The following is a 26,926-nucleotide window of genomic DNA, read 5'->3' on the forward strand; positions in this document are numbered from 1 at the left end:
ATGGAGTTTCCTGAGAGCAAGAATGAGGATGTTGTGCAAGTGATCAAGGATGTCGGGAAAGGTTTGGATATGGATATAACTGACTCGATGATAGATGCCTGTCATCGACTGGGGAGACGATCTGAACCTGGAAGTCCACCACCTGGTATAATAGTGAAGTTTGTTAGACGTCTAGACAAGGAGGAAACTTCTGAAGAAACGTCGTGTGAAATCCAACTTCTCGACCAGACACATGAACTTGACAATGGATCAGCCTGTGTACCTGAACGAGTCCCTTTCACCTACAAGGCGGAGACTGTTCGCGGAGGCGAGGAAGGCAAAGAAGGACAAAGGATACAGGTTCCTGTGGGTCCGCAACGGGAAGATCCTCATGCGCAAAGAAGAGAAGAGTCCAGTGATTCAGGTGACCTGTCAGGCTGACATAGCTAACCTGTAGGTTGTAACGATAATGGTAATCACCTTCCAAAGATCAATTTTGAGTTACCGTGTATTACTAAGCTATTATACCTTAGTTTGATTTTTTTCTAAGAAAAATTTATAAACCAAGAAATTATTTAAAATGCAATTTTTATTTATCTGATTATATATAGTTTGTACTTTAATAGTATTTAATTTTCTGAGATATAGCCTTATTATTAATATCTGTTTCATTCTTGATTCAGGTTTTTTACATTTTATGTAAACAATAAATGGAAAATAATGTAGTAATATTTCATCAGAATATTAGAAGCATAAGAGCAAACTTTGATCTATTTTTCAGCTGAAATGATAAGTAACAATTTTTCTCCTGACATAATAATTTTATCTGAAATTTGGATAAATTCTAATGAAGTTAATTATACATTTAAACAATTATAATGTATATTTTAAATGTAATGAACAACACAGGGCGGGTGTGTATAGCAATTTATTTAAAAAGTCATTGATAAATGTAGTAAATTAGATCTATCTTGTCAATCAGCTGATTTGCTCCTGTTGTCGTTTGAAATAATGGGTAAAAAGTTTTCATTGATCGCTATTTATAGATTGCAGTCCTTTACAGCGGATGTTTTTGTTGATGATATGAAAATGTTGTTCAGCAGAATGAATAATACTTTTAAAAATATTAAAAAATTTATTGTGGGTCGGAGATGTAAATATAAATATTTTGGATTGTTATAATTTTAAAACAGCAACGTATGAATACAGTAAGTTTTATGGCAATTAATGGTTTAGAAAACTGTTTGAAATGAACCAACTAGAATAACTAATGAGTCAAAAACTTGTATAGATCATGTGTTTTGTTAGGCTTTCTGATAAAGGTGTTGTAAATGTAGAAGCAAGTGTTAGGCATCTGGACATAACTGACCACTCACTCGTGCAAGTACAAGTGTGCGTGTTGGGAGGGGCGGAGGGGAGCGGAGCTGTGCCTCCCCGTCCCTCCGCTCCTCGCTGCCGCACTGGATTACAAACGTTTGGAACAGTTGATAGACAAACGCTGACTGGACACCGGTGTATGGTCGGCTTGATGCGTCATCTGCATTCGATAAGTTTTTTGACGTATTGGAGACGTTCATAATTGAAAGTAAGGTTGAAGTTAAATCTAATTATTCATCTTTCACTAAAATCAAGCCTTGGATTAATGATTACATTTGCATGAAAATAAAGAAAAGAAATCATCTATTTAAATTAGTAAAGAAGCACTCTCAAAATGTGGAATTAAAAAAATATTATTACAGCGTTTAGAAATAAGTTAAAAATAGATATTAAGGACCTCAAAAATAAATATTACAAATATCAATTTGAGCAAAGTAAAGGAAACTCGAAATCTACATGGAAATTAGTGAATAAATTAACAGGTCAAGGAAGAGAAAATGATTGTCAGATAAAAGTTCAAATTAATGATGATGATGTTGTTGATGAACCCTTTGGTAGTAGCTAATGAATTTAACTCTTTCTTTTGGATATAGTAAATCAAATAAATTTAAATTCACAAATCAGTAATAATTTCTTAAATCTGCCTTATAAAAACCAGTTTTTAAATAGAATAGAAAGAAAGTCAATATATTTAGAACCAGTAATACCACAAGAGATTATACTTACAATTGATTCTCTAAAAAACAACAGTGCTGCAGGTGTAGATGGAATTAGTTTCTGTCTTATTGAAGAAAATAAAAACTAAAATTATTGATGTTCTAACGTATATCATAAACTTAAGTTTTACTACTGGAGTTTTTTCCAGAAAAACTTAAACTTGCTGTAGTGATACCTATATACAAGAATGGATCCAAAAACACAATGTAACAGTTACAGGCCAATATCCTTGTTGTCATGTTTCTCCAAGGTATATTTGAGAAATTAATGAAAAAAAAGAATAATAGGTTTTTTTGCAAAATAACAAACTTTTTTAGCTGCAACCAATTTGGATTTAGATCTGGGCTAAATACCGAGCATGCTTTAATTAATTTTAATGACTGATGTACACAATGGTTTAAATGAAGGGAAGTGCGTGGGAGGATTATTTTTGGACATTAGGAAGGCATTTGATACGGTTAATCATAAAATTCTTCTGGACAAACTTAATTCGTGTGGTATTAGAGGTATTGTTCATAAAATGGTTTGAGAGCTATCTTTTAAAGAGAAAACAATGTGTTAAAGTAAGTTCAGTTATGAGTAACTTGGGTGAGATAACAAGTGGTGTTCCGCAGGGTTCGGTATTGGGTGCATTATTGTTTATAATCTATATAAATGATTTGTGCGGAGCTACATTTAAGGGTAACTTGACATCTTTTGCTGACGATACGGCATTGTCTTACAAAGGACTTGAGTGGAATACAGTAGAAATAGCAATGGAGGAAGATCTTAAAGCATTAAAGTGGTGGTTTTCAACTAATTGTATGGTCTTGAGTTCAGAAAAAACCAAATTTTATTACTTTTAACCTTAAAACAAAACCCAACTGTCTTCAAAAAAGTTAGATACATGTGTGCGTTCTGCCTTGAAATAATTGTATGGGAACGTGTTTAAGAGATGAGTGCACATTTTGTCAAATCCCACAAATGAGATAAAATACTTATGGTGTTATATTAGAAAGTGATGTTTCATGGAAAGCACACATAACTAAATTAAGGGCTAAATTAAAACAACATAACAAGATATTTTTTATTTTTTAAGGAACTTATGTGATATTGATGTTTTTGCATATGTTATATTTTTTCGTTGGTTTCAAAGTCGTTGGAATATGGAATAGTGATTTGGGGTAGTACTTATAAGACTTACTTAGACATAATATACATACAGCAAAAGCATATATTAAGAATTGATGTGTCTTAAAAATAAATTTGAACATACAAGCCCGCTTTTTAAAACACTTAAAATTCTCAAACTTTATCATTTGTTTGCTTATAAGGTAATATGTTCATTTTACTCTAGGAGTGGTATCAATCCTCAACCAGCAAATAAGTATAGAACAAAACTTAGAAACTGTAGCAATTTCATTGGTTCCCAAACCAAACAATGCATACTTTACTAGAACTTACAACTTTATCGCGCCTCGCATGTTTAATAAATTACCAGACAATATAAAAAATTCATCCACAAATTCACTTTAAAAAAAAAAATTAAATGATTATCTTGTAGAAAGTAAATATAGTGTTGATTTTCTTTTTAATATACAGCAGTAAACCTAATATAGTGACAAATGAGTAGTTTTTATGGTAAAAACTGACTACAGCCTGTATTTTCCCAAAATATTACAAAATAATAAATTCACAATGATGTCGATGATTAATAATTATTTTTTATTAATTCTTTTTTTAACCGATTTTGTTTGTTTGTTGAAAGTTTTTGCAAAGTTTAGGTATGGCAACAATTCAAGTAAAGTTGACCGTTTGTTTTTAAAGTTAGTATAATTTTTTTTCCTCTCTGTTAGCTGAGATTTTTTTTTTTGTTAATTTTAAATTGTAGGAAACTCAAACAGGCATTGCCTAAGAGGCCCTAGATTTCCTTTTATCCATATTTGTAAATTTTTAAATATAGTACGAGTATAATGTGTAGTTAAGTTTATAGGTAAGAACTCATTGGTTATATTAATTTTGTAAATAATTTACTGTTTTGTATAATACTGTACCATTGTATAAAAAAAAGGAAATAAATCTATTCTTATTCTTATTCTTATTCTTATTCTTATTCTTATTCTTATACTTAGTGCTGCCTGTATAGTAAACAACTTTCTTGCAATATTTCAAGTATAGAGGTAAATTTGTTCTCAAAATATGGTGAGGACAGATTGACAGACACTCAGGCAGTAGTGAAGATAAGTAAAATTTTCTTAGATTAGCAAAACATTTGTATTTAAAACAGTTCTGAAAAACTGTTATCTATTTATGTATGCTATTTATTAATTTTCGCAAGCTTTTTAATAACAAAATTGAAGACAACAAGCTACTACTGTCCTGTAGGGGTCACAGTCTATCAAAGCCAATGCATTCTTTGTTACTTTCTTTTGACAGAACACATAATTGATTCTAGAATCCCCCTTTGATGGATATATATCACAATAACAATTAGTAATTATAATTGAAATGTGGATAAACTTTGATTCTGTAGAAAGAACTATTATAGTGATGATAATAAATACAAATAAATATACAGGTTTAATTTGTATAATATACATCAAAATTGTGTACTATGCTTAAAAACATTGAAAGTACTACTGTACTACTGACGGATATTTTCATGTGTGGGTAGTGTTATTATGTGTGGCACAATTATTAGAATTTCTCCATTTTTATTATGAAGCAGATTTAATGTAAGAAAGGGTCACATGCCCTAAACTATGTCTATTAAAATTAATAATGTTTCATTTAATTTCATTCTTCATTTCAAGGAACCTTTAAAAAGATCATATATGGACCAAAACATTTAAATTGGGTTTTAGATTATTTACAAACAGCAGTAAGTTCTGGGATTTTTCATCCCCAAAGGTCATTCACTTTTGCTTATTCTGTAATGTAAATTTTAAAATGAAACCAATGACAAAATATGGCACTTTGAAAGAAAACACATGGTATGATGAGCTGCATTTAACCCCACATCCCTATATATCAGTCAAAATTTGATAATATGAAATGTATTTATTCATAAAGGTACAAAAAATGGGTGGAAAATGGAAATGAGATTTATAGCATAGATATACTTACCACTCAAAGGGAATCACTTCAAATCAGCATTTCTCAAGGACGTAGCCAACGAGGGGGTCCAAAAGGTCCAGACCCACCCCCCAAATTTTCAATTTTTGCAATTACTTTTTTAGTAAAAAACTATTATTATTTAAATAATTCAGTATTACTGACATATACTGCTGAGAGATCGTTCTCAAAAGAAGAAACGGGTCAAGAACTTTTTTAAGGAACAAAATGGGGCCTTACTCTCTGCCCACTACTGGAAAATCAGTTGCCTAAGAATAGAATAGAATAGAATAGAATATATTTATTGTCTTTAAGCCTTGTGAGCAATGGACATTGTCAATAATAAACATATGGCATTATAATGAGATAAGAAAAAAAACAAACAGAGATTGTCCTACTGAGCTACCAACAACATCAACATGATCCATTATAAAGTCAGAACATATTATTTAACATTCAGATACGAAGCATACAAGAGCCACAATAAAAGTTATATTAAATAACAGATAACAAGGATGTTTAAAACATAACAATAAAAACAGCAGATGTTGAGTGATTAGGGAGTAAAAAATAACAAATAAATAGTTAACAATAATTATAAAACTATATAAAATAAATAACAAGATAAAATTTAGATTAAAAAACATTATTAATTAGGCCTCTTTAAAACTTAAAGTCTACATTATTACAGTTCAGGTACTCATTGATTGAATAGAAAGGATTTATTACCAGCCAGTTGAAAACAACACGTTTAAACTGTTTCAGCTCTACTGTATTTGCCTTGCGGTCAAGTTTATTAAACAAAGTAATGGACATATATTCAAAATTCTTTTGGGTTTTACTTAACCTACAGTAATTTGTGTCTATTAAATTCCTGTTCCTTGTATTATAAGAGTGCACATGACCTCTGAGAACATAATCATTTAACTTTGTCTTTACATAAACTAAACTTGTGTATATATACAGATTTATTACAGTAAGAATCGATTCTTGAATAAATAAAGGTCTACAGTTAGTATTTCTTTCTGAGTTTGTTAAAATTCTTATTGCTTTCTTTTGTATTATAAGAACTCTATCAATACCAATTCCATTTCCCCAAAAGAGTAAGCCATATAAAAGTATGCTATTGAAAAAAGCAAAATAGGAATTTTTTAAATATTCTTTAGGTACAAAATTCTTTAGTTGTCTCAGCAAAAATACCACTCTAGATAATCTAGCACAAACTTGATTAATGTGATCTGACCAAGTAAGTTTACAGTCTAAAACAATTCCCAACAGTTTTACACTTGGCAAATAATTGTACTGGTTAGGTTGTAAAGTAAATAAAATATGCTGTGTTTTACTTTCATTTAGAGCCAGCCTAAACCCCCCCAAAAGTTTTCTTAGCTAAGTTCTTGGCATTTCTTTTTCCAGATTCAGCTCTAGCCCAATGAAAAACAGGCCCTATTACTACTAGGCAAAATAAAATTTTAATTTATTGCTTAGAATATGTTTATATATCTAATTTTCTCACAAGTTTCTCCATTTATAGCATTCAAATTCATGTAAATCACAAATGTTCAATGCTTTTATATAGTAGTTTTAATTCAATTCTTTTGTCTTGCAACTGTGACCAGAATATTTTGGGGATGTCTGTTTGCTGTGACCTCTCTACTGGTCAGTGGCTACACCTGCTACCTCGCCCATCTCGTGTCGCGTAGCAGCGTGGAAGTGATAGTGGACAACCCTAGCTACTCCCTGGAGAACATTGACTTCCCTGCAGTAACTGTATGTCCCAACTCTAAGCTGATGAGGAGCAGAGTGCATAATCTTCTAGCAAAGTAAGTTTAAGTGACTTTTTTGTAAAATTATGCGAGCCAACACCGATTCACATGGATCAGATTAGATCAGGGCTCATTTTTCATATATGCTCACATAGTCATGTGTGTTTAGAAAATTATTTACCTGTTACTGCAAATAGAGTGAGGCAGCATTAGAAAAAACACCCTTCCAATTCTTTATAAATTCAAAGTCACATTTTAGAGTTAAATCGACTGTGAATGAGCTGACAGATTGTCACGTTTGTGTTTAGAAAAAACCCCATTCAGACAATACGAGATAAGTATGTGAATAAAGGAAAACATTTCTCTTATTTCAAGTATTTTACTTATAGTTAAAAAAAAAACAGTTTTATTTAAAAACATAGTCTTTTCCCTGATTGCACAGTTTTGTGTTTATACCGCTATTATAATTTACTGTATAATGGTTCCAAGTCCAATTTTTAATGCAAGTAGATCATATTCATATTATTTTTAGTATTATTATCTTCTTTATTCCAACAGGAAGACAATGACTGTTGAGGACTTTGAGAAGTTTGAGAACACGTTGATTGCTCTGGACCTAATGAATTATCCATTTTATCATCTTCCACAGTACTTTATAGAGGTTCTGAACCATTCTGCTTATACTATACCGACTATGGATATATATAATGTCATGTTGAAGGTAAATATTTTATTTTTTTATACTGATCTCAATGCACACACACACACACACACACACACACACACATACAGGTTTGCATTAGGTACTTTCAAAAGGACAAGAGTTCTAAAAAGAAAAGTACGATTAAAAAATCATATGTTTCGAGGACATCAATAAAGTTTTGCTTTTTTGTTACATATCCTATGCAATTTGATAGTAAATAATAGAATTATGGTGTATTAAAATCTTTATTACTCTACATTAAGTTTTATTTTCATTGTTTTCAAACTATATTGTCTGAGGAGCATAATTCTAAACCACCGTTAAAATTGGTGCTCTAATATTGTTGAATTAGTCCATTTACAATAAAGTTAGCGTGAATTTTTATTGATATCATACACTAAAAATATTTTGAGTGATATTTTTATAACATAAAATGATTAATAAATCTGCTTAAGGTAAGGCCACATTTGTCAGACATTATCGAGAATTGCAAATGGCGCGGCCGCCCCATCAGATGTAAGCTGTTGTTTCGCATACAAGTGACAGAGGAGGGATTTTGCTTCTCGTTCAACAGCAAAACTGCAGAAAGGACTTTGAATTAGTGAGTACACATTGTTAAACTATGGGTTTCATTCAGATACCCTGAAGTCAATTTAAATACTTTGGATCTCTTAAATAATTATAATTTCATTTGTCTTAATCTCTTAAGAAATAAAAAAATATAAATGTAAGATTATGATTCCAATGGTTAATCACGAAGTTTCTGTCGTAGTGTTCCCACAGTACCCCCTGTGGAGTTACCGGATGGATCACTTGAGTGCTTGAGAAATAATGCAGCAGGCAGGGGCAGTGGTCTTTCATTTGAGTTGAAATCAATTGAACACGAAGCTCTAAAGAAGAGTAAGAAGGACAAAGGTTATTCAGTAAGTGTAACACATATTCAACTTCAAAATAAACCAGCATTCCCTAAAAATTATTCAACAAATATAAAGTTCTAAAGATGAAATTAAGCTGTTTTACTTATAATAAGATAAGTTATTAGAAATATTACACTATACTTGTAATAGGATTTGATATAATAATTTATTGTTTTGTCTAGTCTTAACTTTGACCATCTAAATCCCCAAATTTCTAAAAATTTTATTGCAGATATCTGATTTAGAGTTTGTCCTCAATCAAAATTAAAAGAGAATAAATTCTAAAGATCAGGAGCAATCAGAAGCCAAGATATTTTGAACTTTCCTTTACAGTTGGAAGTTGTAATAGAGTAGGTCTAGTGGAACCAGAGCAGATTAATTATCATTGGTAGAGATAAGGAGCAATCAGAGTCTAAGATTAAATAACAACCAACACAACAGATTAAATAATAGGAGGGTCTCTTCTCAGAATCCTGCTCATTCTTGGCTTGTTGTTATCAGGCCCGTGCTGGGTACGTCGAAAGGGCGGGGGACAGGGGTGGTGAGGGCGCCAACCAACTGGGACACCGGGGGTCTGGGGCGTATGAAATATTCAGGTTGGCGGGGGGTCCGGGGATTCCCCCCCCGGGAATTTTTGAAAAAATAAACACCTAAAAACGTGTTTTTAAGCTACATGAAGCACATTTTTCTTCAAGCAGTAACAAAGACAATTTACACTTTAGCAAAGACCTGTTCATTGTAAAAATATTACAAATAATGCACACAAATCAAAGATACAAAAAAATTTAATAAACCACTTTAATCTGCGTTTTTTACCTTATTTGACACTTACAAATTGTACTGAATGAACATTGCTTATTTTTGTGAATTATCAATTTAAAAAATAAGAATAAAATCAATAAATTTGAACGTATATACCTCGAAAAAGGAAAATAAATAAATGGTAGTTAGTTGCAAACACTTTGAACTAATTAAGTTGTTTATGTTTTCAAGCATCGCCTCTTTCCTACCCTCCCCCAACATGACTGCGTTATAGAATCGCCCACTGCCACTGCGCAAATGTGTAGACCCGATCAGTCAGCAATTCGGCAAGGATTACATGTTACATTTTAAACAACATTTTAACTCATTTGTAAATGTTATTTATTAATCAATATAGAAAAGTAAAAACTGTGGACACTGCTGAGAATGATAACAAAATAACCACCTAAGTAATAAGAAAAAAGTAAAATTTCAACATTTCTCAGTTAGTAAATAACGTTCCAACGATAAAACATTTACTTAAAATCAATTAATGAATACAAAGTAAAAAAAGTAAACAAGTTGAAATGTCTAAAAAATCATAAAACCTCGACTTAAACTAAATACTGAATCATGTTTCAACGTTCCCTTATTCATAGCATGTAACGTTAAAAACAAAATGTTTTACTCAGTACCCTAATTACTGAAGTTAATTAAGTAATATAAAGACATACTATTCTCACTTTGAAATATATAAAAAAATCCTCAATAATGGGACAATCATAATCATACAGCATAAACTTGACTCAATACAGTACTGAACTAGACGATCAAAAGTCTTCTCATTTCAGAGTTCGATTCACACATTTTATCAATAACCACACTTGAGTCAATGTTAATCAATATCTCTCTCTCCGTGTGCATCAAAACAAATGCTTCTAAATTTTCATCAGTCATTGTTGCTCTTAATCTCGTCTTTATTAACTTTAACTTCGAAAATACTCTTTCACAAGACACCTGTGTTAGTGGAATCATTAGTAAATATTTGTATACTTTATACAGTTCTGTGAATTGAAGAGAATATATGTTATAGTCTACTATTACTTCAAATGCACATTTGATACACGAGTTACACTTTTGTTTCACTGTGCAATCTGAGAAGTCCACGATCTCTTCACCTACTGTTCCTTCATCAACTTCAAGTGGATTTAAGACTTCTTCCGTGTTTTCCGTTTCCTGGATGTTCTCAGAACTTTCAATATTGCCGGTAGAATAATCCTGCTCAATCGACTTCCTGCATATGCTCGGCCAAACACTCATGAACGTTATTAGTTCTTCCCTTAGTTTATCTTTGTCTACAAATTGAATTAACTCACTTACTTTTTCCAACGCATTTTCTGGTAGTTTTTCCTTCATTTCTTCAAATCTTCTAGGGTTGAAGACAGCTAAGTCTAAATACAACAGTTTATGCTTGGAAAAACGAGTTTCCATCGTTTGTATTATAGTATCTACAACACAGTTATAGACAGTTATCCTGAAAGAAGTATCTTCAGGAGAAGAGGCAACACTTTCATCACTACATTTTTCACCGGCCATTTTTTTTACTTTCCTTGACCTTGACTTTTTGAATGTAGTTTCCATCATCAAATCTTTCAGATCCTCAAATTTTGAGGACGCCTCGATCTTCTCATTGAATTTCCTAACGAATGTGTGTGCTGCTTCTAGAGTTTCATAAAATCTATTTCGCAGGTCTTTCAGTCTTTCAGTTGCTGACTCTATTAGCCTCCAGGCTTGAGCAAAGTCAAGATTCTTCATTTGGAGGTAGTCTGATAACGGTGTAGTAACTTTAAATATTTGCAGGAAGGTCATTGCAATAACTGTTGTTTCAAACTCTAGAAACTTACTAAGAAGTCCTGTTGCACTTCTCCTGACTGTAGTGTTAAATTCAGGAAATCTTTTGTAATGCTACAGTCAGTTCATGGAATACATGTTTGGCTTGATGTGAAGGGTCAAGTGGGGTGCTTGTTGTCCAATTATCAATCCTGCCAAATATCTTAGTGGTAGCATCATTCTTACTCCGCCAACGTGTAGCACCAATAGCGCCGAGTTTAAAATAGGATTTTCTGCTGAATAAAACTGTTGTCTCTTTAATGATTCCTTTAAAAATACTTGTGCCTCTTGGAGCAAACCAAAAATGTGATCGTTGAAGGAAGTATTTGTGCTGTATCAGTAAGCAGGTGTGCCAACCCTCTCTTCACATGGAAAATATTTTTTGCGATTACTAGATTACAAGGGCGTCGACATAGTTTTCTGTTAGTTATTAAATAACATAATTAAACATGTTTTAAGACTCCAGTATCTCGCAATAGGAAATATTACAAACGTTGTATAAGTTTAAAATTAATTATGATACAAAATCATAGTTTTTCGTCTAGTTTCAAGAGGGCGCCGGTTTACCTTTAAGGCGAGGGCGCAGGGGGACACGTCCCCCTGTCCCCCCGGGCCAGCACGGGTCTGGTTGTTATCCACCTCAGAGAATAACCTTTTATGCAAATTTCCAAACTGAGATATGCTGATAATAGAGGAAGGTTCTCAGTTATATACCTTTCCTGCATGACTGTTTCCTGTAAAAAAGCTTTTTTTCAAACAGTTTCAGACAATGTTCATGTTTTAGATTATGGTCCACGATCCCAGCTCTTATCCCGAGATTCCACACAAGATGAATGTGTTTTGGAAAAACTGGACTCACTCTCGTATCAGTGTGCTGCCCACCACCGTGAAATCCGATGCAAATCTCAAGCACATCATGACTCCTTACAGGGGTTGCCAGATGGACAGTGATATTAGTATTAACACATGTTTCTTCAAGTGTCGCCAGGATGAGATCTTGAGAAGATGTGGCTGCTTACCTTACTACACGAAAGAGAATAGTGGGTTTGTTGTCAAGTTTTCAACAAGTCATATAAAATTGTTTCTAACATTATTAAGCTCAGATTAGTGTTTGCTGTCAAATAAATTTAGGATGTGGCAGTGTAACAACAATGAAAAATATTGGACTTAAACATTCTGTTACAATATTAAATGTATAAATAATACCATACATAATTTTAAAAGATGCACCAGTGTGTACGCGTGCACACACACACACACACACACACACACACACACACACAAATGCACAGACACACACTGAAGTTTTAGTTCTATAAAAGAATTAACTAGTTTTCAGTAAACGTTGACAGCTTAAAGGCAACCATCAATCAAATATAACATTATTGATAAAAGATACAAGATGAAATCAAATCAAAATCAAATTCATTTAAGAATTTATTTAAGATGCTTTATTGCAACAATATTTTAACATGGGGTTCAACAAACTACAAAAATCATTGGATGCCACAAAAACACATGCAAATAATATTTGAAATGGTAAGATTATATAAAATAAGTGAGTACTCATGACATATGGTGTTACAAAATTAATAACCGTATATTATCATTGCAAAGTAACAATTAATTATCATAATGAAACCACAGATATGGAACAAAAAATATTTAATATGATAACTCATTTACAATTTTGACGGATAGTAACAGAATAAATTAGTTTGGATTTGTTACAAACAAAGAAATTGAAACATGATTGGTATTTTTGTAACTTGTATATAATTTTTGGTTTCATCTTGGAAGTTTGTAGTTTTAAGCATGAAAAATAAGGTTGTGTTTGAAATGACCAGGATTAAGTAGTTGCTTGTAGTGTGCAACCAGAGTTTGGTCAAAGACAGTGATGATACCAAACAAGGTGTCACCAGTCTCAGTATGGCTTGCAGAGGAAGTATGGCCATTTTGCATAAGTAAAACATATTAGATAAAAAAACTTTGATCAGAAGTAACTGGTCCGAGTAAATCAATATTAAAATCTCCCATCACAACAACATATAACAATGTAGTGAGCCAAAAACCTAGTTCATGTTCGAACTCAGCTAAGTAGCCCAGATGGGGAGCTTTGTTACAGAGAGCAACTATGTGCATTTCATTAAGACAGACATGCAGAAACATTATTCTGGCCAACCTCTGGATGTATCGGATGATAGGACAACATAGACAAGAAGAGTGACCCTATGTACACAGCCACTTCCCTACTACCTTTATGCAAGCGTTTATTTTTGTATAGGTTAAAAGCAAGTTTAACACTTCTGTCACTTAGGTGGGGTTTATGCCATATTTCTGAAATTAGAATAATATCAAAAGGAAATGGTTCAAAAATTGAAACAAATTCATTATTATGGCCATAAAGAGATTGATCATTGACATGAGATGCCTTTAAAATGTTTGAGAAGGGTGTACGAGATTTTGCAGAGAAGATCTGGGAGGGCTAAAGGAAGCACGTGCTGACTCCAGGCACCGTCAGACGCAAGCACCACAACACGGCACGAGGTCTCTTTCCCTATAGGCAACCCTTCTGTGCATCACTCACAGACTTATATATATGTATAATATATATATATATTTATTTATTTATTTTAAAAATATAAAACTAACATTATTTGAAAAAAAAGAGAAATACTAGACGATATATGTTTCAACAGAAAGATCCATCAGCACAAATAAATTCATTATAATGAAGTAAAATAAACAAAACCATATCAATGAAGCGAACATTGTGTTTAATAAATACGCCACATTCTACTTCCACTTACTTAAAGAGAAGACCATAAAAATAATTAAAAGATAATAATAAAACCAGAGAAAACAATTGAACAGAAATACTAGGAATATTTCTTAGAATGCCACCTCATTCTAAGCACAGAGAACTAGAAGCTACAGATACTATGATAGTGAGGCATCATTAGTGAAGGGCTATAAATTGGTCAAGCTAGTAAATTAAAATGAAACTAACATTTTGTAGAAAGTATAAAGACAAGGTTACAAAGTTATTACAGAAGCAATGGAATGCTGTACAACAACAGCCATGGAGATCCTGCTGGAGGACCAGTAATGGTAGAAGGGGTGCTGGGGGATGATTCGTCAGAATGATCAGGTTATTCAGGTTGATCAGGGTGGTCAGGATAGGCACTTGGTCACTAGGACACTACTGCATTGTCTGCATTAGATAACACCTGCAATTGTTGATAACCTGATCAAGACCTCTATAATTATTGCTGGTATTGCTTGAGTTTCATTATTACTTCTATTTTATTACTACTATTAATAATTATCAAGCAATTTATTTAATCAGTGCAACAAATAAATAAATATGTTGTGTGTTCCAATATAAGTTTACACAAAAACTTTATATTTTATTATTTCACCTGAAACACAGAAAAACATGTCTATAAAGAAGTTCATACATGTAATACTTATGACATTTATACTTTGCTTACTTTCTAATTTACACTTACTATTATAATATAGTTGAACATCTTATAAAATAGCATTTTCTCCATGATTTACATGAACAAAGTGTGTTGTAAGTTCCTAGTCTATGTATAAAATTAGTGTGACACTAATAATAACCTGGTTTGCAGGAGATAAAGAGACTTGTGGTCTTCAACATCTTGATTGTCTGGCGTCCATTAACAGTGAGTAGGCAGACAACAGATTATGTATGGGTGGCCACATTGTCTGAGGCTTCAGACTTTGATTCACCCACTTGTATACAAGCAATTTATTTTAGTATAATGTAAACTACATATTTCTAACCTAATGTAGTGAAAGTCATGAATATATAAAAATAATTGTTATCATTGAAATATTTACGAAACAGCAAAATTACAAATATAAATTAAATTAAAATCAATAACATAGCAAGGAAATAATTTGTGAGTGGGGGGGGTCAAGATGACTGATATTTTCCGTAGTAATACTCATTCCCCATTTTGTTTCTTAGAAAGTTCTTGACCCGTTTCAATGTTGAGAAGGATCTTTCAGTAGTGCATGTCTGCAATAGTAAATTATTTTAATAATAATAATCATTTGCTAAAAAAGTAATTGAAGAAAACTGACAATTTGGGAGGGGTTTGAATCCCTTGAATCCCCTTGCTGGCTACTTCCTTGTTTAAAATGTGTTTTTGTGTTTACGTTTAACAGGATTTCAATTTATCACAGATTTTTATCACATCACACTGCTATATTAATTTATATTTTTATGTTTCGTCTTTATTTCACCAATAAAACATCACTAATTATTTTCAGTTCAGTTGAGGAACCCAATAGCAGCTGAAGAAGAATACGCAGGAATAAGTTACCCTGATTGGAGTGTACCCCTGACGATGTGGTGTGAATGTATCAGTCCATGCTCGTACACCACCTACGAGACGGATATCACTGAAGTTCCAGCCGAAGAGATGAATGGTCATATCGGCAGTTCAAGGTAGATACATAGATAAAAGTATATTCCAATAGTAAGCTTTTATCTATAGTTCAGAGGATTTGTGTTCAAACATTGCTATTCAAGTTTAATAAAGTAACAAATTAGAATTATATTGGAAAACAGGATTAAAAGATGTTGAGGATAATCAATAGGGATTATCCTCAGTATGACAGACAGTTGACCTGATTTGAAACATAGGTGAGTTTGGAATACAGGTGTTTCAACTCACAAGTTACTCTGTTAATAAATCTTTATCCAGTTATGACGTGCTTCTTCTTTTTCAATATCAGCTACATTGATGCTATTGTAGAAAATAATTATATAAATAGAAAAGGAAAGAAATTATAGGATGGGTGCTAATACTTATAATGTTAAACTCACCTGACTTACACTTGAAGGAAGTAATAATAATAATACGTTATACTAAAATAATATTTACTCTTTTAATTTATTAACATAATGAGATAGAATATTAGTATTAACTTATTTTTCTGTCCTGAATATGCATTTCTATAGGTTCAATAATGTCTGTGATGTAATCTTAACTAAAAATAAGAGAAATAACAGTGTCCACATTAGTTATACAGAGTGTCCCGCAATTCTCTGGACAAAGGTATACCACGTTATTGCTCAGGTCAAGACAGACATACTTCACTGTATGACCATGAGTCTCCAATGTTTAGTTTCCCATCTGTCTGTCTTTATGTGTTTTTATTAAAAAAATAATATCTTAAAAACTAATTAATTAAATTATACCAAATTTAGTTCAGATGTTTATAATAACAAGGCCAGTTACTGAAAAATATATCATGAAATTATCTTTTGTATTTTCAAAACGGCGGTCATTAAAACTTTTAAGCATTGAGTATCTCAAGAACATGCAAATTTTTCTCAAGAATTACAAGAATAACAGTGTTTAAAGAATTTTATTACAAATCTATTGACATCAAACTTATTTAAATAAAAAAATAACTAGCTGATTTACATCAGATTTACTGTGACAAAGACATGGCCCATATTGAAAGCTGTCATTCATTCAGTGTTTGTATTGTGGGCTATGCACTCAGAACATCAATGTGCTTGTGCCCTGTTAGTGTGTTCTGTGACTATATGAGGAGCAGGCCTAGGGACCATGTATGAAACTTGTGTGTGGTCAAGTGTCTTACCAGTTCCTGGCTTCTATTCTGTTTCCATCATTCGAGTTCTTGTGCAGTATTCGTGATCAAGTGAGATTAAAAACTCTCCAAGAACTATAACCATTAAGTACAATTGTTTGTTTAAGTCTAGTATGGAATTCCATATACAAAATTTTCAATTTACATGAACAGAGAGGACTCTGTGTTATACTCTAAACAGTGCAAGTCTATCAGCTGGTGCTCCTTCCCACAGACAGTAGTGTTGACTATACTAGGCAATGGTAAACTTCTCTTATCGTAGGTCTGAATAGTACATGCCACAGTTCTGTTTTATCTTAAAGCATATCTACACAGCCAGATACTGTGTGTGGTCAAGTCACATCAACCTTTCAGTCCAACATCATGCCTAAGTACTTGACAGTACTTTTCTGCAATAAAGTAAATAAGTTAATCAATTAATCCCGCACAGAGCATGGTAATTTTATTTCATTCCCCGAACTGAAATTCATTTCGTAATTTTGGAGAACCCTAGTTGTGAAGAACCAAAACGTTAGACCAACATTGCCAAGAATTACTGCCATGAGGCAACCAAATTTGGAGCCAAGTAATTTTGCAAAACAAAAAGGTGATGTTATTGACCTTGATGTTGTACTTAAGGGACAGTACCAGTACTTAATTCTAGGTTTAAAATGTAGTGTAAATGATGGATATTTCCAAGAATAAAAGGATTTCAGACATTTGTCGTTGTTAAATTACAAAAATGAAACACTACATATCTGGTCTGTGCAGCTGCTGGCCGCTCGCTCTGGATCATAGTTAAATGATTGAACCCTTTGATATACGACTTGTTCTGTTGTCAAATGTTTTACTTGACTAGATCATCATAGTTTTCTGATCGCTTAACCTTAATAAGTCAGTTTCTATAAATCCTGAAGGAGAGGTTATTTCAAATCAAAATATTCAAGCAATATCTGAATACATACTTACAGCATACATGCCAGACTAGTGAGAATGAACCGAAGCAAAATCACTGAACAGCAAGAACATAGCCAGGAAGAAATTTTGGGGTTGTCCAAACAACTGATATTTTCCCGTAGTGGACAGAGAGTATGGCCCCATTTTGTTTCTTGAAAAGTTCTTGACCCCTTTCTTTGTTGAGAGTAATCTTTCAGCAGTACATGTCATGAATACCGAATTATTTAAATAATAATAATCATTAACCAAAAAAGTAATTGAAAAAATTTGGGGATTCAGACTCCTTAGACCCCCTCATTGGCTACGTCCTTGCTGTACAAAATCAAGAGCATTAAATAACACATGTCACTGAGTTTTGTTTGTTAAATTTGTTTGCGTCCTATGTAATTCTTTTTCAATATTGGTAGGTAACATAGCCTAACTATAACAGAAGATTGACATAGCAGTTAATTCGATAATATATGAGACCTCAATAAGTTTACGTTTGAAAAAAACTTCTTGTCTTGTATTATGTTTTCTTTGTCTGACTTCATATGATGACCTGTACCATTGGATGTTGAATAAGGACAAAGTGATAGTTTCTCCACTAAAAGCTTTTGGATAACACTTGTCGTCTGCAAATTGAATACAACTGATGTGCAGTATAATATAAATTGGGATTTGTATTGTGGCTTTGTGTGGTGGACTTGTGCATCTATTAAATTTGAGGAGACATAAATAAAAGTTCATTTTACATAACAGGTTTATTTAGCATTATTAGGAAAACAATATATGACTTGGAATAGTGATGGAGGAGATTAATAATCATTGTTTTTTATATTTTTAGGAACATGTGTTTGTTTGTTTACATTGAGCTAACATAAATGAATAATAATACAATATTTTACATCTGGTAGAGACACTATAAATTTCAAATAAAAAAGGAAATGATAGATTTTTAAAATTTTGTTTCATTTGATTTAGAATAACTTATAAATATTTATGCAGTAACCTAAAAAAATATAGAAAGTTGTTTTATTTATAACTTTTGCACAATAGAAAGTTTTAGTTATAATATTACAATTGACTTGTAACAAGTTACAATTACTTTAGTAGATATTTTTCATAATTTGAATGAATATTGCCAGTTGACTATCACTGACCAAACATATTAGAGTTTGTCAGGTAGTGACTATTGAAACTTATCTGGCAATACAGGGACATCGGACTGATAACATTGGCATCTCTTAACAAATTTTGATTGGATGTAGTTCTGAATTGGTGAATGACGTTCACGTGTCAATTCTGGTTTAAAGCACTAACTTTTTGCCTGTTAGAGGAATTGATATTCTTAATACTGTTCACATCTAAATATTTATTTACTTTTTAAAGACAAAATTGTAGTGTTATTTATTTTAATAAATAGATCTCAGAAGGATTCATGAACAATGACAAAAGTGACAATAGATTAATCTACAATCTTAATTTTAATTCTCCTCTTAGAACTAAATAAACACCAAAGAAATGTATTACACACCAGAAAAGGTCAGAGTAATCATTTCTTATCTGAAAACCTCTTTGAATTGCTTTCAATAGATGACAAAACACAAGATAATATGTGTGTTCATATCGAAGAACAGAAAACTTATGTAAACAAAGTAATAATCTATGCAGATAGCCATGGAAGAGACTCGGCCATCAAACTAAACAAAAAAACTCTTGAAACGATTGCCTTTGTAAAACCAGGAAGACACATTAAACAATTTTGTGAAATGCAAAATACTGTAGACAAAATTTTGAATAAAAATTATATACTAGTAATAATTAGTGGATAAAATGGTGTGTCACTTAATGAATAGCAGGAGTTTCTGTACAACATTACACAAAAAATAGAAGATATAAAAACTAAACCCAAACAAGTTATAGTAGTGTATATACCCAATAGATATCACCTTTGCAGTTGCAATCTTGACATGAACCTCAATTGGAAGGCTCATGTTGATGTGCTGTGCAAGAGACTTGCATCGGGCACCTATGTCATAAGAAGGATAAAAGAAATATGCGGAACATCTGCAGCAAGAATTGCCTACTTTGCTCTTTTTGAGGTACATGTTAGATATGGCATAGCAGCATGGGGTGGAACTACTAGCTCCAACATGGAAAGAGTTTTCTTGCAGCAGAAGAAAACAATAAGATGCTCAACAGGCCTTGGATTTCAAAGCAACTGTCAAAGAGCATTCCAGGAGCAAAAAATACTTACAGTACCTGCACTTTACATAAGCGAGGTAATTCTACTAGTAATCTCATCAAACAAGCCAAAATTTGGAGATTATCACCAATATAACACTCGAAATGCCTCAGATTTCTCACTTCCAGCACATCACCTGAGCTTTTCTGAAAGGAAGCCAACCTTCAGGGGAGCACGGTATTTCAACAACCTGCCAGACCACATCAAACAAGACACGAGAAAGACCTTCAAGGGAAAACTCCTTCGATGGCTTGAAGATCATCCCTTCTGTAGCGAAAAGGAATTCATGGAGTGGAAGACTTAAAGATAACACTCGCAAGATAGAACTTCATTTTTATGTAACATTGTTTTGGCGCCAATACCGATCTCTATGATTGTGTAAATAAAGAAAGATTGTCTATTGTCTATTGGTTGTGTGTAAATACTGAAATAAACGAAACTAATTTAGCTATAAAATAATTTATAAAACTTTTTAAAATAATTGTATGGTTATAGCAAGTACAGCTACTTGAGATTTGCACAACCGACATGTCCAACATTGCAATATTCGAGGGAAACAATGGTTGACAAAAAAATTCATTGGTGCAGTGAAGAGCCCCACAACTGAATCAAAATCTGATCAAATACAAAGTTTAATGGTTTCTGATGATGGCAGTCTGGCGAGAAGCCATAGATTTTAATGTCTTCCACTTAAATATACAATCTATAAAAAATAATCTTGATATGTTCAATGTATGGTTAAGTGACTTTCAATCCCAATTGATGTAATTTACTTTTAATGAACATTGGCTGGCTGAAGATGAATCTCTTAAACGGTATCTGGAAGTAACACGCTTGCAAGTTATTTTAGTAAGGACCTTCCTCTTATATGGGGTGACAGCAGTATTTATGTTAAAAATTATATCAAGTTTGAAGTTTTGAATGTAAGTAATGGTACACCTTTCGGTTTTGAAGCTTCTGCAGTGTTGATTCCTAAAATAAAATTTCTAATAGTCACTATCATACACCGGACTCTGATCTGAACAATTTTTTTAGCTCCTTTGAATCACTTTTTACATGTTTATCAAAAACATATGATGTAGCCTAAGCATAATTGTATAAGGTTATTTTTATGTAAACATAATAATTAAGAAATTTGTTGATCTGTACATTTTTTGAATCTATAACAGTCTCACAATCTGTACTGTTGTAGGACAAGATTGAAAAAAAAAGAGAAGAAGATTGCTTGGAGAGTAGTATAACTGATAAAAATGAAGAAAACTGCAGATGTAAAATTGTGTCATGCACGTGTTTTGGCTAGTCTCATGAATATAACTTGGCAAATAAACTTGTTAGAAAAACAGAAAATTGAAGTATAAAAGTCAGGAGTTTTGCATAAAATAGTGCTAATATATTTAAACAACCACTTTTAGAAATTTACTGGATTATTATTCTGTACTTTCCTAAAGCAGAAGAAGCCTTTAATTATTTTATTTATTTATTAACAACATCTCCTGAAGAGAGCTGTGTTTTAAAAATACTCACAATAATTAATTATAAGAAGTTAAATATTAAATTATAAACTATAACTTTAAGAGCTTCAGAAATTTTGTTTTATTTTGTTACGATAAGTTTAAGAAAAACAAAGAAACAGAAAATATCCTATACCTACCAAAAGAATTATGGAAACATACAAAACATGAATTAAAAACTTAATAAAATAAAACTCAATGAAAATAACGTTAAAAACTCTAAGAAGAAATGCAAAGCATCTTAGATATTAAATATGATGCAAATCTAGTTTTCAATGATACTAAAACTGAGTGTATAATATTCCCTTTGAATCAAATAATGTATTTAATGATGTTAAGCCTGTCAAATTACTGGAGATTAACTTAGATAGTAAGTTAAACTGGGAAAGCCATATAAGGATCTTTGTAAAAGGTTGGCTAGAGTTATCTTCCTTTTGAGTAAATAAAAAAAACTGTGTTGGTAATAGTTTATTAGAACATTTTTATTATGCCTTTTTCATTCTCATCAGGTGTATGGGATAACCTTGCGGGGTAATAGTTGCCATTTACAAAAAGACAAAACTACACAATTAGAGAAGATGTTCAGGTACATATATAAGACTAGAAATAGGTATATGTTAGATTTATGTAAGGTTATACTTTAAAAAACTAAAAACAGCCATAGTTATTTGAAAATGAAGCTTTTTAATAAACTTTCAGAAAGTGTGTGGTATGTCAATCTTTATAAATTCAAAATAATTCTTGGCAAATGGTTAAAATATCGAACATTCTATACAGTTCACGAATATTTAGCAACCAATGTTGATAATATAAAAATTTAAATTCTATGTTACCTATCTGTCTAAGGAATATATTATTGTGTTGTTATTCAGGTGCCTTTTTATACCGTTAAAATTTTTTTGAAAGAAATATTAATATATTTATATTATTTATTTATTGTTATTATTATTATGTATTTATTTGGATTGTCTTTCTGCTTGGTATTATTACTTTTAATATTCTTATTTTATTAAACCAAAGTAAGATAATCCTTTGAGTATAACCACAGTGTATACACTTGTTTAATTATGTTGTTTAGTTATATGTAAATATGCTTATAGTTTGATAATAATTTTGTGTGTATAAAATTAATTTTCTTCATTCTAATGGGTATTATAGACTAAGTCATTTCTCTTCTCATCTACCAATACAAAACAACATTAGAATCCTATTTTGTAAAATTTTACCGTTATTTTCATACTAATGTTATTTACTTTGATTTTTTTTTTTATTATACTACTTGTATTATTTCTATCCTAACAAAGTCTGTTATAACAAAATTGCTATTTTCTTAGGAAAAATGAAGAATCTTGAAGCTTTTTAGACCGCAATGTTGAGCATTTCGGACTTTTCTACTAGCGCTTTTTTGTATTGTCCTTATTTCCTTTAACTTTCACATATAGTATGTCTTTTTATGTAAACACAGTTCTTTTAGTCCTGTATGCTATTTTTGGTTTGGTTTTTAAGGCACTTTGCCTAAGAGTGTTATTTGTTTTAAACTACATCCAGGTAATACCTTTTTAAAAACCAAGTACAGTATCGTTTTTAATGACATAAGATAGATTTGCATAACCTCTTTAATGAATTTTGAAATTTGAACTTTAAATTTATGTAACTATACACATGGAAGAGAATTATCAAAATTAAAGAACTTGTTTATATATAACAAAAGCAGAAATAGTTTTCAACTTTGAAAATTTACTAAATTTATTTGAGAACAAAATTAAAAATAACACTCCAGATTAGTAAGGTGAAACTTTATTTTCCAAAAGCTTTACTCTAATGAAGGTGTATGCTAATACGCCAATACATGTACCATTACCAAGCCGAGCTACCACATTATTAATAAAACTATTCTTTGAAGCATGTTTTATTATTTTGGAAAATGAAGTACTATATGGTATCATCTTCAACAACAGTAAAAAGATTTGCACAAACTTTTGTACAAACCGATATGAAGCTTACAGCATTAGTGCTAAATAGTTCATCTTGTGCATGAACAACTTAGCTCAAGATCATCTACGTCACAGTACAAACTCATCACATCCTAACCTTCATTTCGTAGTCAATTTGTGAGTTCAAATTTGTAAGTGGCTTTTTAAAAGTGGTCATGATATTATTCTAGCTCACAAAAATATCCAAGATATTTCTAAGCCGCATGTATGTGCCGGTTTCATTTAAATTGGTTAACTATTTTAGGATGAATTGTGTTCATAAAAAGCCTCCATCTGCCCAAACACACAAAGTTTGAAAGAAGTGTTATTTTCAATTGAGGAGTCACGAAGAATGCAGATCACTTTATATTTAATCTCACATATAAGACAGATCATAATAGGTAGATAAAATAAAACTTCCCCAAAATCGTTAGTAGTACGGTTGAGTTTGATTCAAACATTTATAACTCCACCATAGTAACTCTAAACTCAAACACACATTACTGTGTGTTGGGTTATTAATAGGTTAGTCTATGTAATGAATTGGTAATTTACTCATAGTAATAATCATCCATATTTTTATGGATCAAATATTACAAGTTAATACTGTTATTGTTTTAATTTAAGGAAATATTAATTCAAGAGTAGTACGCATACAAGAGGAGACTCCTGAATATACAATGAATATTTTTAGAAATAACTTTATTTTCTTATTTAACAGGCCCCTGTGTTTGGTTGAAGTTATCTACAAACGTCCTTTTGCAACAAGTTACATCAAAAAGGCTCAGTTTAGTGCAGAAGATTTTTTAGGTGAGTTGGGCAATTTCAAGTTTTCTTGTATTCACGATTTTTTAAATTTGTTTCTCAACATATTTAATATGCAATTCAAAGGTTTATTAAGGTTTATATCTATAATACAGCATAAGGATTTTACTTTTTCAATAGGTAAATTGATCAACTGTTTTTGAAAAATCTTTGTGTTCATTTTTCTTTTGATGCCAGTTTTAAGTTTTAGCCGAGCCCTTGTTTGTTTTTTATATAATTCATGGCATTTAACAGTTAGGCTGTATCATATTTATGTCACCTGCATAATTATCCACAATGCTTTTTAAGTTTGTTTATAAATTTATTTTAACTGTTCTATTAATTGGTTTTAATATCAGATGACATTTGAATACATTCTTTGTATTAGATTTCTTCAAAATTTTACAATAATGTTTTATTTATTATTCATACAGTCTTGCCAATTCCAATTTTGTTAAATTCCTGAATAACTTATTTCTAACTTTTATATTAATATTAATAACCTTTTTATATGATATGATTTAATTTTTATTTCAAGTTGTTTTTATATAGGTTTTAATTATTAAATCATAAAAATAGCTTTAAGCAAAATTTGGATTAACGCTTATGTAAACTAAACTATATTTAAATTATATATAAACTTATCTGTAATCTTCATTATGGTGACGGATGATTGGTGGAGTTTTGATTTCTTTTTTCTGTCAAGTTGCAAAGTTCTTAAAATTGTAATGAAGATCAGAACATCTAGTTCAAATATTTGCAAAGATTTCTTGATCTGTGGGAAAATTAAACCATTAACTGTTTCTGTAAAGTGACGTAGTCTTTTTTAAAAAGAAAACTTAAAAGTTCATTGTAACATACAAAAAGTTTGTTTTAAAACACTGTAACATAGTGAAGTAAAACACTGTTCTATATTCTTAAAGAATCTTTCATTTTTTATACAATTTTTAATCACATTCAAAAATTTCCCTTTAAATCGTTTAAATAATGTAATAATTTGTTATGAGTCTTCATTATTTGAAAAGAATATGGTTTTAAACAATTTGTTGCCAATGATTTGAACAGACTGTTGCATTTATGTGAGTCTTACTACATTTCATCAACTAGGAAAGGATGCAGTTAGTTTATCAACTTCCTCTGACCTTATGGAATGTTCCATAGCTCTCTTGTTTTAAACTCCAAAAACTTCCTGTGCATATTTGATGTATTCTCTGATTTAAAAAATCAAGAACATTTTGAATCTCTCAAAAACTGTTTGAAATGTTTTAATTTCTTGGTTTAATAGTTAAGAAAAATGAATAATTGTGTTTAAAAAGTTGTATGCACGTGCGTGCACGCGAACGTGTGTAATGTGTAGAAACCACACTATAACACTATTGGTGGATGTTGCAGTGGATGTGGGTGGAGTGGCAAGCCTGTTCCTGGGCTGCAGTATTCTCACACTTGTTGAAATTGTCATATTCGTGGGTAAGCTCTCTTACAAGACTTATGTTGTTCTCTTTGTCAAGAATACACTAGTTCATCCGTTTTTGGAATAGTCATTTAATAATAGACTGATGTTCAATATTAGTGTAGCATGTAATGAATGTATTGGAATATGTAATAGGTTTCAAAAATATATTAAATGAATTGGCACATTAAATATGTATTACTTGGTTTGCTAGTTTCCCACCATTTCCCACTGCACTAGTACCTAATTGTAACGTTTTAAACATAAACACAGTTTTAGATTGATGAAATTATTTTCATTTTTGTATGACAACTTACTTAATAATATTTCAAAATGCTAAATTCATAATTTATGCCACTTTGAAATTGTAGATTGGCAACAAACTCATAATAACTCTGTTGGAAAAATATAACAAAATATTGAATATTTTTGTTCCAATCCAAATTTTATAAACATCCTATACCTTACTGCACAAGCAATATGCATTTGTATTTATTACTAGCAGTTACCAACGGCATGAAATTACGGCAATTACCAACGGCAATTACCTAATGAATTCTAAGAACGCCATAGGTGTATCCTTTATCTCAGATGTAAGAAACATGTCTGAGATAAATAATTATGGTCACTGAAAGATTTTCCAATGTCTTGATTTCAGAATAATTAATTAGAATTAATTTAAAAGAACAGTATTTTGGACCCTTGAATTAGAAGAGCAAAACAGTGATTATAAGTAGCAATGAAATAACACAAATATCTCTGTAACATTCCATGATATTTGAATTAATAGCTATACCAATGTCAGGCAAACTTGAATTATTTTAGGTCAGTGTGAAGAAATCCTAAGGTCGTCTGTATGATCTAATATGAGAAGCCCTATGTTAATTTTGAATCGAAATTAGGCATATTTAAGGTACATATTATATAAGAAGGTTAAATGTTGAAAAAAAATTGTCAGTGGCTCAAAAATGAATTATGTTTCACATGTTGTAGTAGTTTATCTTGTTGCCATGATAAATACTATACAGGGTGACAATTAAGTCTGGAACCTCTTTTTTAATTTTTGAACCACAATAGAAAGAAATACCAAAGTTCACACGTGCTTACTGGTGATAGTAACGCACACATCTACCCAATTACCGACCAGATAATCCCTTTGGGGGACGGTCCACAAGGAGTCAGACAAA

At 31.4% G+C, this 26,926-nt stretch overlaps 1 protein-coding gene across 1 annotated transcript; it reads left to right on the forward strand.

Moving 5' to 3' along the window:
• On the forward strand, positions 1-25,931 carry LOC124366856 (pickpocket protein 19-like). Its single transcript, XM_046823456.1, has 10 exons — positions 1-410; positions 6,783-6,986; positions 7,488-7,650; positions 8,088-8,233; positions 8,405-8,555; positions 11,965-12,220; positions 14,819-14,872; positions 15,486-15,663; positions 24,207-24,295; positions 25,682-25,931. Exons 1-10 carry the CDS (start codon positions 1-3, stop codon positions 25,825-25,827), a joined length of 1,797 nt encoding a protein of 598 aa, XP_046679412.1. The 3' UTR covers positions 25,828-25,931.
• The last annotated feature ends 995 nt before the right edge of the window (positions 25,932-26,926 follow it).

This window comes from Homalodisca vitripennis, chromosome 7, assembly GCF_021130785.1.
Source record: "Homalodisca vitripennis isolate AUS2020 chromosome 7, UT_GWSS_2.1, whole genome shotgun sequence".
In the NCBI taxonomy this organism is placed as follows: Eukaryota; Metazoa; Arthropoda; class Insecta; order Hemiptera; family Cicadellidae; genus Homalodisca; species Homalodisca vitripennis.